Raw genomic sequence first — 16,227 nt, forward strand, 5'->3', positions numbered from 1 at the left:
AGAGGACTGACAGTAGTTGAAGAGGACTGACAGTAGTTGAAGAGGACTGACAGTAGTTGGAGAGGACTGACAGTAGTTGGAGAGGACTGACAGTAGTTGGAGAGGACTGACAGTAGTTGGAGAGGACTGACAGTAGTTGGAGAGGACTGACAGTAGTTGGAGAGGACTGACAGTAGTTGGGGAGGACTGACAGTAGTTGGAGAGGACTGACAGTAATTGGAGAGGACTGACAGTAGTTGGAGAGGACTGACAGTAGTTGGAGAGGACTGACAGTAGTTGGAGAGGACTGACAGTAGTTGGAGAGGACTGACAGTAGTTGGAGAGGACTGACAGTAGTTGGAGAGGACTGACAGTAGTTGGGGAGGACTGACAGTAGTTGGGGAGGACTGACAGTAGTTGGAGAGGACTGACAGTAGTTGGAGAGGACTGACAGTAGTTGGAGAGGACTGACAGTAGTTGGAGAGGACTGACAGTAGTTGGAGAGGACTGACAGTAGTTGGAGAGGACTGACAGTAGTTGGAGAGGACTGACAGTAGTTGGAGAGGACTGACAGTAGTTGGAGAGGACTGACAGTAGTTGGGGAGGACTGACAGTAGTTGGGGAGGACTGACAGTAGTTGGAGAGGACTGACAGTAGTTGGGGAGGACTGACAGTAGTTGGAGAGGACTGACAGTAGTTGGAGAGGACTGACAGTAGTTGGAGAGGACTGACAGTGGTTGGAGAGGACTGACAGTAGTTGGGGAGGACTGACAGTAGTTGAAGAGGACTGACAGTAGTTGGAGAGGACTGACAGTCCGGACTGACAGTAGTAGTAGAACTGACAGAGGGAGAGGGACGGTGTATTACAGAAGCCTCAACAAGAAGGTCGTGATTGCCTGATAGCGTGATTGTAGCCTTCAAGTGCCCCAAGCAATCACGGGTCGGTGGTCGGGTCGTTTCCTCATGCCCTGATTCACACGCAAATGACCACAAGTGTGCGTGGCTCAGCCTCGCCCCCCAAGTGTGCGTGGCTCAGCCTCGCCCACCAAGTGTGCGTGGCTCAGCCTCGCCCACCAAGTGTGCGTGGCTCAGCCTCGCCCCCCAAGTGTGCGTGGCTCAGCCTCGCCCACCAAGTGTGCGTGGCTCAGCCTCGCCCCCCAAGTGTGCGTGGCTCAGCCTCGCCCCCCAAGTGTGCGTGGCTCAGCCTCGCCCCCCAAGTGTGCGTGGCTCAGCCTCGCCCACCAAGTGTGTGGCTCAGCCTCCAGCCTCGCCCGCCAAGTGTGCGTGGCTCAGCCTCGCCCCCCAAGTGTGCGTGGCTTAGCCTCGCCCACCAAGTGTGCGTGGCTCAGCCTCGCCCACCAAGTGTGCGTGGCTCAGCCTCGCCCCCCAAGTGTGCGTGGCTCAGCCTCGCCCCCCAAGTGTGCGTGGCTCAGCCTCGCCCACCAAGTGTGTGGCTCAGCCTCCAGCCTCGCCCGCCAAGTGTGCGTGGCTCAGCCTCGCCCGCCAAGTGTGCGTGGCTCAGCCACGCCCACCAAGTGTGCGTGGCTCAGCCTCGCCCACCAAGTGTGCGTGGCTCAGCCTCGCCCACCAAGTGTGCGTGGCTCAGCCTCGCCCACCAAGTGTGCGTGGCTCAGCCTCGCCCACCAAGTGTGCGTGGCTCAGCCTCGCCCACCAAGTGTGCGTGGCTCAGCCTCGCCCACCAAGTGTGCGTGGCTCAGCCTCGCCCCCCAAGTGTGATGACAACACACTTCTGATCCCTCACTCTCCTCTAGAATGGCAGAAGTTTGAGGTTTAATGAGTGTGGTAACGTGTAGGTGCGTTGAGGCTTGTGCTCTCTGTCAGGGGTTGAGGTACGGTGGGACGGCATGGGACGGTGGGGCAGCATGGGACGGTGGAGCAGCATGGGACGGTGGGGCAGCATGGGACGGTGGAGCAGCATGGGACGGTGGGACAGTATGGGACGGTGGAGCAGCATGGGACGGTGGGGCAGCATGGGACGGTGGAGCAGCATGGGACGGTGGGGCAGCATGGGACGGTGGGACAGTATGGGACGGTGGAGCAGCATGGGACGGTGGGGCAGCATGGGACGGTGGAGCAGCATGGGACGGTGGGGCAGCATGGGACGGTGGGACAGTATGGGACGGTGGAGCAGCATGGGACGGTGGGGCAGCATGGGACGGTGGAGCAGCATGGGACGGTGGGGCAGCATGGGACGGTGGGACAGTATGGGACGGTGGAGCAGCATGGAACGGTGGGGCAGCATGGGACGGTGGAGCAGTATGGGACGGTGGAGCAGCATGGGACGGTGGGGCAGTATGGGACGGTGGGGCAGCATGGGGCGGTGGGACAGTATGGGACGGTGGGACAGTATGGGACGGTGGGGTAGCATGGGTCGGTGGGGCAGTATGGGACGGTGGGACAGTATGGGACGGTGGGACAGTATGGGACGGTGGGGCAGCATGGGACGGTGGGGCAGCATGGGACGGTGGAGCAGCATGGGACGGTGGAGCAGCATGGGACGGTGGGGCAGCATGGGACGGTGGGGCAGCATGGGACGGTGGAGCAGCATGGGACGGTGGGGCAGCATGGGACGGTGGGGCAGCATGGGACGGTGGAGCAGCATGGGACGGTGGAGCAGCATGGGACGGTAGGGCTGCATGGGACGGTTCGGCAGCATGGGACGGTGGAGCAGCATGGGACGGTGGGGCAGCATGGGACGGTGGGGCAGCATGGGACGGTGGAGCAGCATGGGACGGTGGAGCAGCATGGGACGGTGGGGCAGCATGGGGCGGTGGGGCAGCATGGGACGGTGGGGCAGCATGGGGCGGTGGAGCAGCATGGGGCAGTGGGGCAGCATGGGGCGGTGGGGCAGCATGGGGCGGTGGGGCAGCATGGGGCGGTGGAGCAGCATGGGACGGTGGGGCAGCATGGGACGGTGGGGCAGCATGGGACGGTGGGGCAGCATGGGACGGTAGAGCAGCATGGGACGGTGGGGCAGCATGGGACGGTGGGGCAGCATGGGACGGTGGGGCAGCATGGGACGGTGGAGCAGCATGGGACGGTGGGGCAGTATGGGGCGGTGGGGCAGCATGGGACGGTGGGGCAGCATGGGACGGTGGGGCAGCATGGGACGGTGGGGCAGCATGGGACGGTGGGGCAGCATGGGACGGTGGGGCAGCATGGGACGGTGGGACAGTATGGGACGGTGGGGCAGCATGGGACGGTGGGACAGTATGGGACGGTGGGGCAGCATGGGACGGTGGGGCAGCATGGGACGGTGGGGCAGCATGGGACGGTGGGGCAGCATGGGGCGGTGGGGCAGCATGGGGCGGTGGAACAGTATGGGACGGTGGAGCAGCATGGGACGGTGGAGCAGCATGGGGCGGTGGAGCAGCATGGGACGGAGGAGCAGCATGGGACGGTGGAGCAGCATGGGGCGGTGGAGCAGCATGGGGCGGTGGGGCAGCATGGGACGGTGGAGCAGCATGGGACGGTGGGGCAGCATGGGGCGGTGGAGCAGCATGGGGCGGTGGAGCAGTATGGGACGGTGGAGCAGCATGGGGCGGTGGAGCAGCATGGGACGGTGGAGCAGTATGGGACGGTGGAGCAGCATGGGACGGTGGAGCAGCATGGGACGGTGGAGCAGCATGGGACGGTGGGGCAGCATGGGGCGGTGGAGCAGTATGGGACGGAGGAGCAGCATGGGACGGTGGAGCAGCATGGGACGGTGGAGCAGCATGGGACGGTGGGGCAGCATGGGGCGGTGGAGCAGCTCGGGGCGGTGGGGCAGCATGGGGCGGTGGAGCAGCATGGGACGGTGGGGCAGCATGGGGCGATGGAGCAGCATGGGACGGTGGGGCAGCATGGGGCGGTGGGGCAGCATGGGGCGGTGGGGCAGCATGGGGCGGTGGGGCAGCATGGGGCGGTGGAGCAGTATGGGACGGTGGAGCAGCATGGGGCGGTGGGGCAGCATGGGGCGGTGGGGCAGCATGGGGCGGTGGAGCAGTATGGGACGGTGGAGCAGCATGGGACGGTGGAGCAGCATGGGACGGTGGGGCAGTATGGGACGGTGGGGCAGCATGGGGCGGTGGGGCACCATGGGGCGGTGGGGCAGCATGGGGCGGTGGAGCAGTATGGGACGGTGGAGCAGCATGGGACGGTGGAGCAGCATGGGACGGTGGAGCAGTATGGGACGGTGGAGCAGCATGGGACGGTGGAGCAGTATTGGGCGGTGGGGCAGCATGGGGCGGTGGGGCAGAATGGGGCGGTGGAGCAGTATGGGACGGTGGGGCAGCATGGGACGGTGGAGCAGTATTGGGCGGTGGGGCAGCATGGGGCGGTGGGGCAGCATGGGGCGGTGGAGCAGTATGGGACGGTGGAGCAGCATGGGACGGTGGGGCAGTATTGGGCGGTGGGGCAGCATGGGGCGGTGGGGCAGCATGGGGCGGTGGAGCAGTATTGGGCGGTGGGGCAGCATGGGGCGGTGGAGCAGTATGGGACGGTGGAGCAGCATGGGACGGTGGAGCAGTATGGGACGGTGGAGCAGTATGGGGCGGTGGAGCAGCATGGGGCGGTGGGGCAGCATGGGGCGGTGGAGCAGCATGGGGCGGTGGGGCAGCATGGGACGGTGGGGCAGCATGGGGCGGTGGAGCAGCATGGGACGGTGGAGCAGCATGGGACGGTGGAGCAGCATGGGGCGGTGGGGCAGCATGGGGCGGTGGAGCAGTATGGGACGGTGGAGCAGCATGGGGCGGTGGGGCAGCATGGGGCGGTGGGGCAGCATGGGGCGGTGGAGCAGCATGGGACGGTGGAGCAGCATGGGGCGGTGGGGCAGCATGGGGCGGTGGAGCAGTATTGGGCGGTGGGGCAGCATGGGGCGGTGGAGCAGTATGGGACGGTGGAGCAGCATGGGACGGTGGAGCAGCATGGGACGGTGGAGCAGTATGGGACGGTGGAGCAGCATGGGACGGTGGAGCAGTATTGGGCGGTGGGGCAGCATGGGGCGTTGGGGCAGCATGGGGCGGTGGAGCAGTATGGGACGGTGGGGCAGCATGGGACGGTGGGGCAGCATGGGACGGTGGAGCAGTATTGGGCGGTGGGGCAGCATGGGGCGGTGGAGCAGTATGGGACGGTGGAGCAGCATGGGACGGTGGAGCAGTATGGGACGGTGGAGCAGTATGGGGCGGTGGAGCAGCATGGGGCGGTGGGGCAGCATGGGGCGGTGGGGCAGTATTGGGCGGTGGGGCAGCATGGGGCGGTGGAGCAGCATGGGACGGTGGGGCAGCATGGGGCGGTGGAGCAGTATGGGACGGTGGAGCAGTATGGGACAGTGGAGCAGCATGGGGCGGTGGAGCAGCATGGGACGGTGGAGCAGCATGGGACGGTGGGGCAGCATGGGGCGGTGGAGCAGTATGGGACGGTGGGGCAGCATGGGGCGGTGGGGCAGCATGGGACGGTGGAGCAGCATGGGACGGTGGGGCAGCATGGGGCGGTGGAGCAGTATGGGACGGTGGGGCAGCATGGGGCGGTGGGGCAGCATGGGACGGTGGAGCAGCATGGGACGGTGGGGCAGCATGGGGCGGTGGAGCAGTATGGGACGGTGGAGCAGTATGGGACGGTGGAGCAGCATGGGGCGGTGGAGCAGCATGGGACGGTGGAGCAGCATGGGGCGGTGGGGCAGCATGGGGCGGTGGAGCAGCATGGGACGGTGGAGCAGTATGGGACGGTGGGGCAGCATGGGACGGTGGAGCAGTATTGGGCGGTGGGGCACCATGGGGCGGTGGGGCAGCATGGGGCGGTGGAGCAGTATGGGACGGTGGGGCAGCATGGGACGGTGGAGCAGCATGGGACGGTGGAGCAGCATGGGGCGGTGGAGCAGCATGGGACGGTGGAGCAGCATGGGACGGTGGAGCAGCATGGGACGGTGGAGCAGCATGGGACGGTGGAGCAGCATGGGACGGTGGGGCAGCATGGGACGGTGGGGCAGCATGGGGCGGTGGAGCAGCATGGGACGGTGGAGCAGCATGGGACGGTGGAGCAGCATGGGGCGGTGGAGCAGCATGGGACGGTGGAGCAGCATGGGACGGTGGAGCAGCATGGGACGGTGGAGCAGCATGGGACGGTGGAGCAGCATGGGACGGTGGGGCAGCATGGGACGGTGGAGCAGCATGGGACGGTGGGGCAGCATGGAACGGTGGGGCAGCATGGGGCGGTGGGGCAGCATGGGGCGGTGGGGCAGCATGGGGCGGTGGAGCAGTATGGGACGGTGGAGCAGCATGGGACGGTGGAGCAGTATTGGGCGGTGGGGCAGCATGGGGCGGTGGAGCAGTATTGGGCGGTGGAGCAGCATGGGGCGGTGGAGCAGCATGGGGCGGTGGAGCAGTATGGGACGGTGGAGCAGCATGGGACGGTGGAGCAGCATGGGGCGGTGGAGCAGCATGGGACGGTGGAGCAGCATGGGACGGTGGAGCAGCATGGGACGGTGGGGCAGCATGGGACGGTGGGGCAGCATGGGGCGGTGGGGCAGCATGGGGCGGTGGGGCAGCATGGGGCGGTGGAGCAGTATGGGACGGTGGAGCAGCATGGGACGGTGGAGCAGTATTGGGCGGTGGGGCAGCATGGGGCGGTGGAGCAGTATTGGGCGGTGGGGCAGCATGGGGCGGTGGAGCAGTATTGGGCGGTGGGGCAGCATGGGACGGTGGAGCAGCATGGGGCGGTGGGGCAGCATGGGACGGTGGGGCAGCATGGGGCGGTGGAGCAGCATGGGACGGTGGGGCAGCATGGGACGGTGGAGCAGCATGGGGCGGTGGGGCAGTATGGGACGGTGGAGCAGCATGGGACGGTGCGGCAGCATGGGACGGTGGAGCAGCATGGGGCGGTGGAGCAGCATGGGACGGTGGAGCAGCATGGGACGGTGGAGCAGCATGGGACGGTGGAGCAGTATGGGACAGTGGAGCAGCATGGGGCGGTGGAGCAGTATTGGGCGGTGGGGCAGCATGGGACGGTGGAGCAGCATGGGACGGTGGAGCAGCATGGGGTGGTGGAGCAGCATGGGGCGGTGGAGCAGCATGGGACGGTGGAGCAGCATGGGGCGGTGGGGCAGCATGGGACGGTGGGGCAGCATGGGGCGGTGGAGCAGCATGGGACGGTGGGGCAGCATGGGACGGTGGAGCAGCATGGGGCGGTGGGGCAGTATGGGACGGTGGAGCAGCATGGGACGGTGAGGCAGCATGGGACGGTGGAGCAGCATGGGGCGGTGGAGCAGCATGGGACGGTGGAGCAGCATGGGACGGTGGAGCAGCATGGGACGGTGGAGCAGTATGGGACAGTGGAGCAGCATGGGGCGGTGGAGCAGTATTGGGCGGTGGGGCAGCATGGGACGGTGGGGCAGCATGGGGCGGTGGGGCAGCATGGGGCGGTGGGGCAGCATGGGGCGGTGGAGCAGTATGGGACGGTGGAGCAGCATGGGGCGGTGGAGCAGCATGGGACGGTGGGACAGTATGGGACGGTGGAGCAGCATGGGACGGTGGAGCAGTATTGGGCGGTGGGGCAGCATGGGACGGTGGGGCACCATGGGGCGGTGGAGCAGTATGGGACGGTGGAGCAGTATTGGGCGGTGGGGCAGCATGGGACGGTGGAGCAGCATGGGACGGTGGGGCAACATGGGACGGTGGAGCAGCATGGGACGGTGGAGCAGCATGAGACGGTGGGGCAGCATGGGACGGTGGAGCAGCATGGGACGCGAGGCACGAAGCTCTCAACATGAAGGTGACGGAGGATGGAGGCGTAGAGTCTTGTGTTAGGGGCGGCGACCCCTCTCTCATTATTACCTGGAGCATACCTGATGAGTGTCTCGAGAGCTTTTCTACTCTCTGAGCCCGGCCTGAGGCCAGGCTCGACTTGTGATAACTTGGTCCAACAGGCTGTTGCTTGGAGCGGCCCGCAGGCCCACATACCCACCACAGCCAGTGTGATGCTCAGACAGTGTTCTCTGATTGTGCCTATGGCACCTCTACTCCTCACTGGTTCTTCAGCATTTCCTTCCGTATCTTTCGTTCCAATATGTTGTTATTCTTCTGTACGAATTTAGGACCTGACCTTCCAGTATCTTCCATGTATATATTATTTGATTCCTCTCTCGTGTCCTTTCCAAAGAGTACATTTTGAGAGCTTTGAGACGGTCCCAATAATTCAGGTGTTTTCTCGTGTCTATGCGTGCCGTATATGTTCTCTGTATTCCCTCTAATTCAGAGATCTCTCCTGCTATTAAAGGGGAGGTGAGTACTGGTCTTGAGCAGTACTCAAGACGGGACAACACCAGTGATTTAACTAGTATTAACATTGCAGTAGGGTCTCTGGGTTTCAACGTTATCATAATTCCCAGATCATTTACAAGTTGGTTTCCTTGTATATTACGTCTGACTGTTTTGTACACTGTGTTTCGTTTAAATTCCTCGTTTCCTCCTTACTTAAGCATCTTGATCTTATCACTACTAAACATCATGTTATTATCCGTTGCCCAATCAAAGACTTTATTAATATCACCTTGTAATTTAAGAGACTTCTACAAAGGAAATATTCATGCTGATTTTCGCCTCATCAGTAAAGGATGACACAAAGCTATGGCTAGTATTTTTGTCTATGTCCGAGATAAGAATGAAAAATAGCAGCGGTGCAAGGATTGTGCCCTCGGGTACAGAGCTTTTCACTGCACTTGGGCTTGATCCTAGTTGACTGACTGTTACTTTTTGTATTCTGTTTGACAGAAAATTTTAAATCCAACGCTCCACTTTTCCCGTTATTCCTATTGATCTCATTTTATGGGCTATCACTCCGTGGTCACACTTATCAAATGCCTTTGCAAAATCTGTGTATACAACATCTGCATTTTGTTTTTCTTCTAACGTTTCTGTGATTCTGTCATAGTGATTATGTAGTTACAAAAGACAGGATTTTCCAGCTCTAAGTCCGTGTTGACCTGGATTGTGAAGTTTAATTGTTTTCCATAAAACTGGAGATTTCATTTCTAATCACTCTTTAAAAAAAAACTTATTATGTGTGATATTAGTGTAATTGGTCTATAGTTTTTTGCCAAGGCTTTACTACCTCCCTTGTGCCGAGGAGCTATATCTGCTGATATAAGTACTGCTGGTATCTCCCCAGTATCCAGGCTCTTTCTCCATATTTCACTGAGTGCTCGCACTACTGGTACTTTATATTTCTTTATGAATATTGAATTCCATGAGTCAGGACCAGGGGCTGAGTGCATGGGCATGATGTCAATTTCTCTTTCAAAATCTGCAGCGTTCGTGTTGATATCAGTTATATTTTTAGGGGTTTGGATACAACAAATAAAAAAGCTGTCTGGACCTTCCACTTTCATTCTGTTCACTGTGGTGTTAAACATGTCCTTATACGGCTCTTCTGGGACTACATCAGTGTCTTTTGTCGTCCCTTGTGTATGTGTTTTGTCGTCCCTTGTGTATGTGTTTTGTCGTCCCTTGTGTATGTGTTTTGTCGTCCCTTGTGTATGTGTTTTGTCGTCCCTTGTGTATGTGTTTTGTCGTCCCTTGTGTATGTGTTTTGTCGTCCCTTGTGTATGTGTTTTGTCGTCCCTTGTGTATGTGTTTTCACTTGTAAGAATAGCGCCAATACTAACGGAGCTTTTTCATTTTGATTTCGCATATGTGAAGAAGTATTTTAGATGTTTTGGTTATGTCCAGTCAGGTAGAGTGGCAAGTTAAGGACAGAGCGGCAGTGACAGACATCGTGAAGGGGAGACTGTTGGAAGGACCTAGTAAAATATAGAGGTTTTCAGGCTTGGTTGGTACATGGACAGAGATGAAGTGATATAGTGACTGAAGACTCATACAGGAGTATGATACAAAAACAATACACAGACATACATGCATATGTCCTGTATATACATACATACACATGGGGTAATGGGAGGGGTTTGATGGGCGGGGAAGGGTGAAGGGGTCGGGGAGATGGAGGAGGATGGGTGACGGGGGTAAGGATGGGGTGAAGGGTGACGGGGAGGGGTGGAAAGGGTGAAGGGGTGGGGGAGAGTGAAGGGGTGGGGGCGAGGGAGGGGGGTTAAGGGTGAAGGGGTGGGGGTGATGGAGGAGGATGGGTGACGGGTGTAGGGACGAGGGATGGGGGGAAGGGTGATGGGGAGGGGTGGAAAGGGTGAAGGGGTGGGGGAGAGTGAAGGGGTGGGGGCGAGGGAGGGGGGTTAAGGGTGAAGGGGTGGGGGGGACGGAAGCAGGGGAGGACATACTGAACAAGGTGGAGTATAAGTGACATGTTTCCCTACAGACGTGTGAGCAAGCGGAGACTGGCGACGGGAAGGGAGTTATCTGGGGAAAGCACCAAGCCATTACGATTATATAGCACTTGGAAGGGGTCAGGATAGAGATTTGAGATGGGACGGAGGGAAGGAATGGTAACCAACCACTTGGACGGTCGGGGACTGAACGCCGACCTGCTTGAAGCGAGACCGTGGCTCTACCAACCAGCCCCAGTGGTTGGGTATGCGCGCCAAGATACGCATGGGAACTGCAGTACCCGGGATCCAATACCACAACAAGAGCCAGCTGCGGCTACCCAACGCTGCTCTTCCGTCGCGCCCGTCCCAGCCCGTCCCAGCCCGGGACGGGTCACCCGTCACTCCGGCGTGTTGCGTCTGTGTACTTGCCTAGCTGTTAGGCAAACGGAGATTGAGCTCTGGCTCTTTGGTCCCGCCTCTCAACCGTCAATCAACTGGTGTACAGATTCCTGAGCCTATTGGGCTCTATCATATCTACATTTGAAACTGTGTATGGAGTCAGCCTCCACCACATCACTTCCTAGTGCATTCCATCTATTAACTACTCTGACACTGAAAAAATTCTTTCTAACGTCTCTGTGGCTCATCTGGGTACTAAGTTTCCACCTGTGTCCCCTTGTTCGTGTCTCACCCGTGCTGAAGAGTTTGTCTTTGTCCACCCTGTCAATTCCCCTGAGAATTTTGTAGGTGGTTATCATGTCTCCCCTTACTCTTCTGTTTTCCAGGGATGTGAGGTTCAGCTCCTTTAGCCTTTCCTCGTAGCTCAATCCTCTCAGTTCCGGGACGAGCCTGGTGGCATACCGCTGAATCTTCTCTAACTTTGTCTTGTGTTTAACTAGGTATGGACTCCAGGCTGGAGCTGTGTGTGTGTGTGTGTGTGTGTGTGTGTGTGTGTGTGTGTGTGTGTGTGTGTGTGTGTGTACATCTTGCATCCGCATTTTTCCACACTTGTTTATTGGCTGAATAAGTGACGCTATTATCATATAAAGTTTGTTTACTTATGCATGTGTGTATTTTGATGTACGTGTGTGTGAGGGAGCGTGTGTGTGTGTGTGAGGGAGTGTGTGTGTGTGTGAGGGAGTGTGTGTGTGAGGGAGTGTGTGTGTGAGGGAGCGTGTGTGTGTGTGTGAGGGAGTGTGTGTGTGTGTGTGAGGGAGTGTGTGTGTGTGTGTGAGGGAGTGTGTATGTGTGTGAGGGAGTGTGTGTGTGTGTGTGAGGGAGTGTGTGTGTGTGTGTGAGGGAGTGTGTGTGTGTGAGGGAGTGTGTATGTGTGTGAGGGAGCGTGTGTGTGTGTGTGAGGGAGCGTGTGTGTGTGTGTGAGGGAGTGTGTATGTGTGTGAGGGAGCGTGTGTGTGTGTGTGAGGGAGTGTGTGTGTGTGTGTGTGAGGGAGTGTGTGTGTGTGAGGGAGCGTGTGTGTGTGTGTGAGGGAGCGTGTGTGTGTGTGAGGGAGTGTGTGTGTGTGTGTGAGGGAGTGTGTGTGTGTGTGTGTGTGTGTGTGTGTGTGTGTGTGTGTGTGTGTGTGTGTGAGGGAGTGTGTGTGTGTGTGTGAGGGAGCGTGTCTGTGTGTGTGAGGGAGCGTGTGTGTGTGTGTGAGGGAGTGTGTGTGTGTGTGAGGGAGTGTGTGTGTGTGTGAGGGAGCGTGTGTGTGTGTGTGAGGGAGCGTGTGTGTGTGTGAGGGAGTGTGTGTGTGTGTGTGAGGAAGCGTGTCTGTGTGTGTGAGGGAGTGTGTGTGTGTGTGAGGGAGTGTGTGTGTGTGTGAGGGAGTGTGTGTGTGTGTGTGAGGAAGCGTGTCTGTGTGTGTGAGGGAGCGTGTGTGTGTGAGGGAGTGTGTGTGTGTGTGAGGGAGCGTGTGTGTGTGTGTGAGGGAGTGTGTGTGTGTGTGAGGGAGCGTGTGTGTGTGTGTGAGGGAGTGTGTGTGTGTGTGAGGGAGTGTGTGTGTGTGTGAGGGAGTGTGTGTGTGTGTGAGGGAGTGTGTGTGTGTGTGTGAGGAAGCGTGTCTGTGTGTGTGAGGGAGCGTGTGTGTGTGAGGGAGTGTGTGTGTGTGTGAGGGAGCGTGTGTGTGTGTGTGAGGGAGCGTGTGTGTGTGTGTGAGGGAGTGTGTGTGTGTGTGAGGGAGTGTGTGTGTGTGTGAGGGAGTGTGTGTGTGTGTGAGGGAGTGTGTGTGTGTGTGTGAGGAAGCGTGTCTGTGTGTGTGAGGGAGCGTGTGTGTGTGAGGGAGTGTGTGTGTGTGTGAGGGAGTGTGTGTGTTTACTAGTTGTGTTTTTGCGGGGGTTGAGCTTTGCTCTTTCGGCCCGCCTCTCAACTGTCAATCAACTGTTTACTAACTACTTTTTTTTTTTTTTTTTTTTTTTTTCCACACCACACACACACACACACCCCAGGAAGCAGCCCGTGACAGCTGACTAACTCCCAGGTACCTATTTACTGCTAGGTAACAGGGGCACTTAGGGTGAAAGAAACTCTGCCCATTTGTTTCTGCCTCGTGCGGGAATCGAACCCGCGCCACAGAATTACGAGTCCTGCGCGCTATCCACCAGGCTACGAGGCCCCCGTAAGGGAGCGTGTGAGGGAGCGTGTGTGTGTGAGGGAGCGTGTGTGTGTGAGGGAGTGTGTGTGTGTGTGTGTGAGGGAGTGTGTGTGTGTGTGTGTGAGGGAGCGTGTGTGTGTGAGGGAGTGTGTGTGTGTGTGTGAGAGGGAGCGTGTGTGTGTGAGGGAGCGTGTGTGTGTAAGGGAGTGTGTGTGTGTGTGTGAGGGAGTGTGTGTGTGTGTGTGAGGGAGCGTGTGTGTGTGAGGGAGCGTGTGTGTGTGTGAGGGAGTGTGTGTGTGTGTGTGTGAGGGAGTGTGTGTGTGTGTGTGAGGGAGCGTGTGTGTGTGAGGGAGTGTGTGTGTGTGTGTGAGGGAGCGTGTGTGTGTGAGGGAGTGTGTGTGTGTGTGTGTGTGTGAGGGAGCGTGTGTGTGTGAGGGAGTGTGTGTGTGTGTGTGTGTGAGGGAGCGTGTGTGTGTGTGTGAGGGAGCGTGTGTGTGTGAGGGAGTGTGTGTGTGTGTGTGAGGGAGCGTGTGTGTGTGTGTGAGGGAGCGTGTGTGTGTGAGGGAGTGTGTGTGTGTGTGTGTGAGGGAGCGTGTGTGTGTGAGGGAGTGTGTGTGTGTGTGTGAGGGAGCGTGTGTGTGTGTGTGAGGGAGCGTGTGTGTGTGAGGGAGTGTGTGTGTGTGTGTGAGGGAGCGTGTGTGTGTGAGGGAGTGTGTGTGTGTGTGTGAGGGAGCGTGTGTGTGCGAGGGAGTGTGTGTGTGTGTGTGAGGGAGTGTGTGTGCGTGTGTGAGGGAGCGTGTGTGTGTGTGTGAGGGAGCGTGTGTGTGTGAGGGAGTGTGTGTGTGTGTGTGAGGGAGCGTGTGTGTGTGTGTGAGGGAGCGTGTGTGTGTGAGGGAGTGTGTGTGTGTGTGTGAGGGAGCGTGTATGTGTGAGGGAGTGTGTGAGGGAGTGTGTGTGAGGGAGCGTGTGTGTGTGAGGGAGTGTGTGTGTGTGTGTGAGGGAGCGTGTGTGTGTGAGGGAGTGTGTGTGTGTGTGTGAGGGAGCGTGTGTGTGTGAGGGAGTGTGTGTGTGTGTGTGAGGGAGCGTGTGTGTGTGAGGGAGTGTGTGTGTGTGTGTGAGGGAGCGTGTGTGTGTGAGGGAGTGTGTGTGTGTGTGTGAGGGAGCGTGTATGTGTGTGTGAGGGAGCGTGTGTGTGTGAGGGAGCGTGTGTGTGTGAGGGAGTGTGTGTGTGTGTGTGTGTGATGGAGCGTGTGTGTGTGAGGGAGTGTGTGTGTGTGTGTGAGGGAGCGTGTGTGTGTGAGGGAGTGTGTGTGTGTGTGTGAGGGAGCGTGTGTGTGTGTGTGAGGGAGCGTGTGTGTGTGAGGGAGTGTGTGTGTGTGTGTGTGAGGGAGCGTGTGTGTGTGTGTGAGGGAGCGTGTGTGTGTGAGGGAGTGTGTGTGTGTGTGAGGGAGTGTGTATGTGTGTGAGGGAGTGTGTGTGTGTGTGTGAGGGAGTGTGTGTGTGTGTGTGAGGGAATGAGTGTGTGTGTGTGAGGGAGTGTGTATGTGTGTGAGGGAGTGTGTGTGTGTGTGTGAGGGAGTGTGTGTGTGTGTGTGAGGGAGTGAGTGTGTGTGTGTGAGGGAGTGTGTATGTGTACTTACCTAATTGTACTTACCTAATTGTGCTTGCGGGGGTTGAGCTCTGGCTCTTTGGTCCCGCCTCTCAACCGTCAATCAACTGGTGTACAGATTCCTGAGCCTATTGGGCTCTATCATATCTACATTTGAAACTGTGAATGGAGTCAGCCTCCACCACATCACTTCCTAATGCATTCCATTTGCTAACTACTCTGACACTGAAAAAGTTCTTTCTAACGTCTCTGTGGCTCATTTGGGTACTCAGCTTCCACCTGTGTCCCCTTGTTCGCGTCCCACCAGTGTTGAAAAGTTCGTCCTTGTTTACCCGGTCGATTCCCCTGAGGATTTTGTAGGTTGTGATCATGTCCCCCCTTACTCTTCTGTCTTCCAGTGTCGTGAGGTGCATTTCCCGCAGCCTTTCCTCATAACTCATGCCTCTTAGTTCTGGGACTAGTCTAGTAGCATACCTTTGGACTTTTTCCAGCTTCGTCTTGTGCTTGACAAGGTACGGGCTCCATGCTGGGGCCGCATACTCCAGGATTGGTCTTACATATGTGGTGTACAAGATTCTGAATGATTCCTTACACAGGTTCCTGAACGCCGTTCTGATGTTAGCCAGCCTCGCATATGCCGCAGACGTTATTCTCTTTATGTGGGCTTCAGGAGACAGGTTTGGTGTGATATCAACTCCTAGATCTTTCTCTCTGTCTGTTTCATTAAGTACTTCATCTCCTATTCTGTATCCTGTGCCTGGCCTCCTGTTTCCACTGCCTAGTTTCATTACTTTGCATTTACTCGGGTTGAACTTCAACAGCCATTTGTTGGACCATTCACTCAGTCTATCCAGGTCATCTTGTAGCCTCCTACTATCATCCTCTGTTTCAATCCTCCTCATAATTTTTGCATCGTCGGCAAACATTGAGAGGAACGAATCTATACCCTCTGGGAGATCATTTACATATACCAGAAACAGTATAGGTCCAAGGACTGACCCCTGCGGGACTCCACTTGTGACGTCTCGCCAATCTGAGACCTCACCCCTCACACAGACTCGTTGTCTCCTGTTGCTTAGGTATTCCTCTATCCACCGGAGTACCTTCCCTCTCACTCCAGCCTGCATCTCCAACTTTCGCACTAGCCTCTTGTGTGGCACTGTATCAAAGGCTTTCTGACAATCCAAAAATATGCAGTCTGCCCACCCTTCTCTTTCTTGCCTTATTTTTGTTGCCTGGTCGTAGAATTCAAGTAACCCTGTGAGGCAGGACCTGCCATCCCTGAACCCATGTTGATGCTGTGTTACAAAGTTCCTTCGCTCCAGATGCTCCACTAGTTTTTTTCGCACAATCTTCTCCATCAGCTTGCATGGTATGCAGGTTAGGGACACTGGCCTGTAGTTCAGTGCCTCCTGTCTATCCCCTTTCTTGTATATCGGGACTACGTTAGCTGCTTTCCAAGTATCTGGCAGTTCCCCTGTTGCCAGTGATTTGTTATACACTATGGAGAGTGGTAGGCTCAGTTCTCTTGCTCCTTCCTTTAGAACCCAAGGGGAGATTCCATCTGGGCCTATAGCCTTCGTCACGTCCAACTCTAGTAAACACTTCCTTACTTCCCCACTGGTAATCTCAAGCTCTTCCAGTGGTTCCTGGTTAGCTATTCCCTCACTTACCTCTGGAATTTCTCCTTGTTCTAAGGTGAAGACCTCCTGGAATTTCTTATTCAATTCCTCACACACTTCCTTGTCATTTGTAGTGAATCCTTCCGCCCCTATCCTTAA

General features: G+C 57.9%; 2 protein-coding genes across 2 annotated transcripts; one reads left to right on the forward strand and one right to left on the reverse strand.

The window, feature by feature from the left end:
* Positions 1-962: 962 nt before the first annotated feature.
* Positions 963-1,733, forward strand: LOC123766073 (uncharacterized). The gene has a single exon (XM_045754917.1). The coding sequence runs from the start codon at positions 963-965 to the stop codon at positions 1,731-1,733; it is 771 nt and encodes a 256-aa protein (XP_045610873.1).
* An 84-nt stretch (positions 1,734-1,817) lies between these two features.
* Positions 1,818-7,802, reverse strand: LOC123766072 (proline-rich protein 36-like). The gene has a single exon (XM_045754915.2). The coding sequence runs from the start codon at positions 7,800-7,802 to the stop codon at positions 1,818-1,820; it is 5,985 nt and encodes a 1,994-aa protein (XP_045610871.2).
* Between the last annotated feature and the right edge of the window lie 8,425 nt (positions 7,803-16,227).

The sequence above is a fragment of the Procambarus clarkii genome, chromosome 9 (assembly GCF_040958095.1).
Source record: "Procambarus clarkii isolate CNS0578487 chromosome 9, FALCON_Pclarkii_2.0, whole genome shotgun sequence".
Taxonomy (NCBI): domain Eukaryota; kingdom Metazoa; phylum Arthropoda; class Malacostraca; order Decapoda; family Cambaridae; genus Procambarus; species Procambarus clarkii.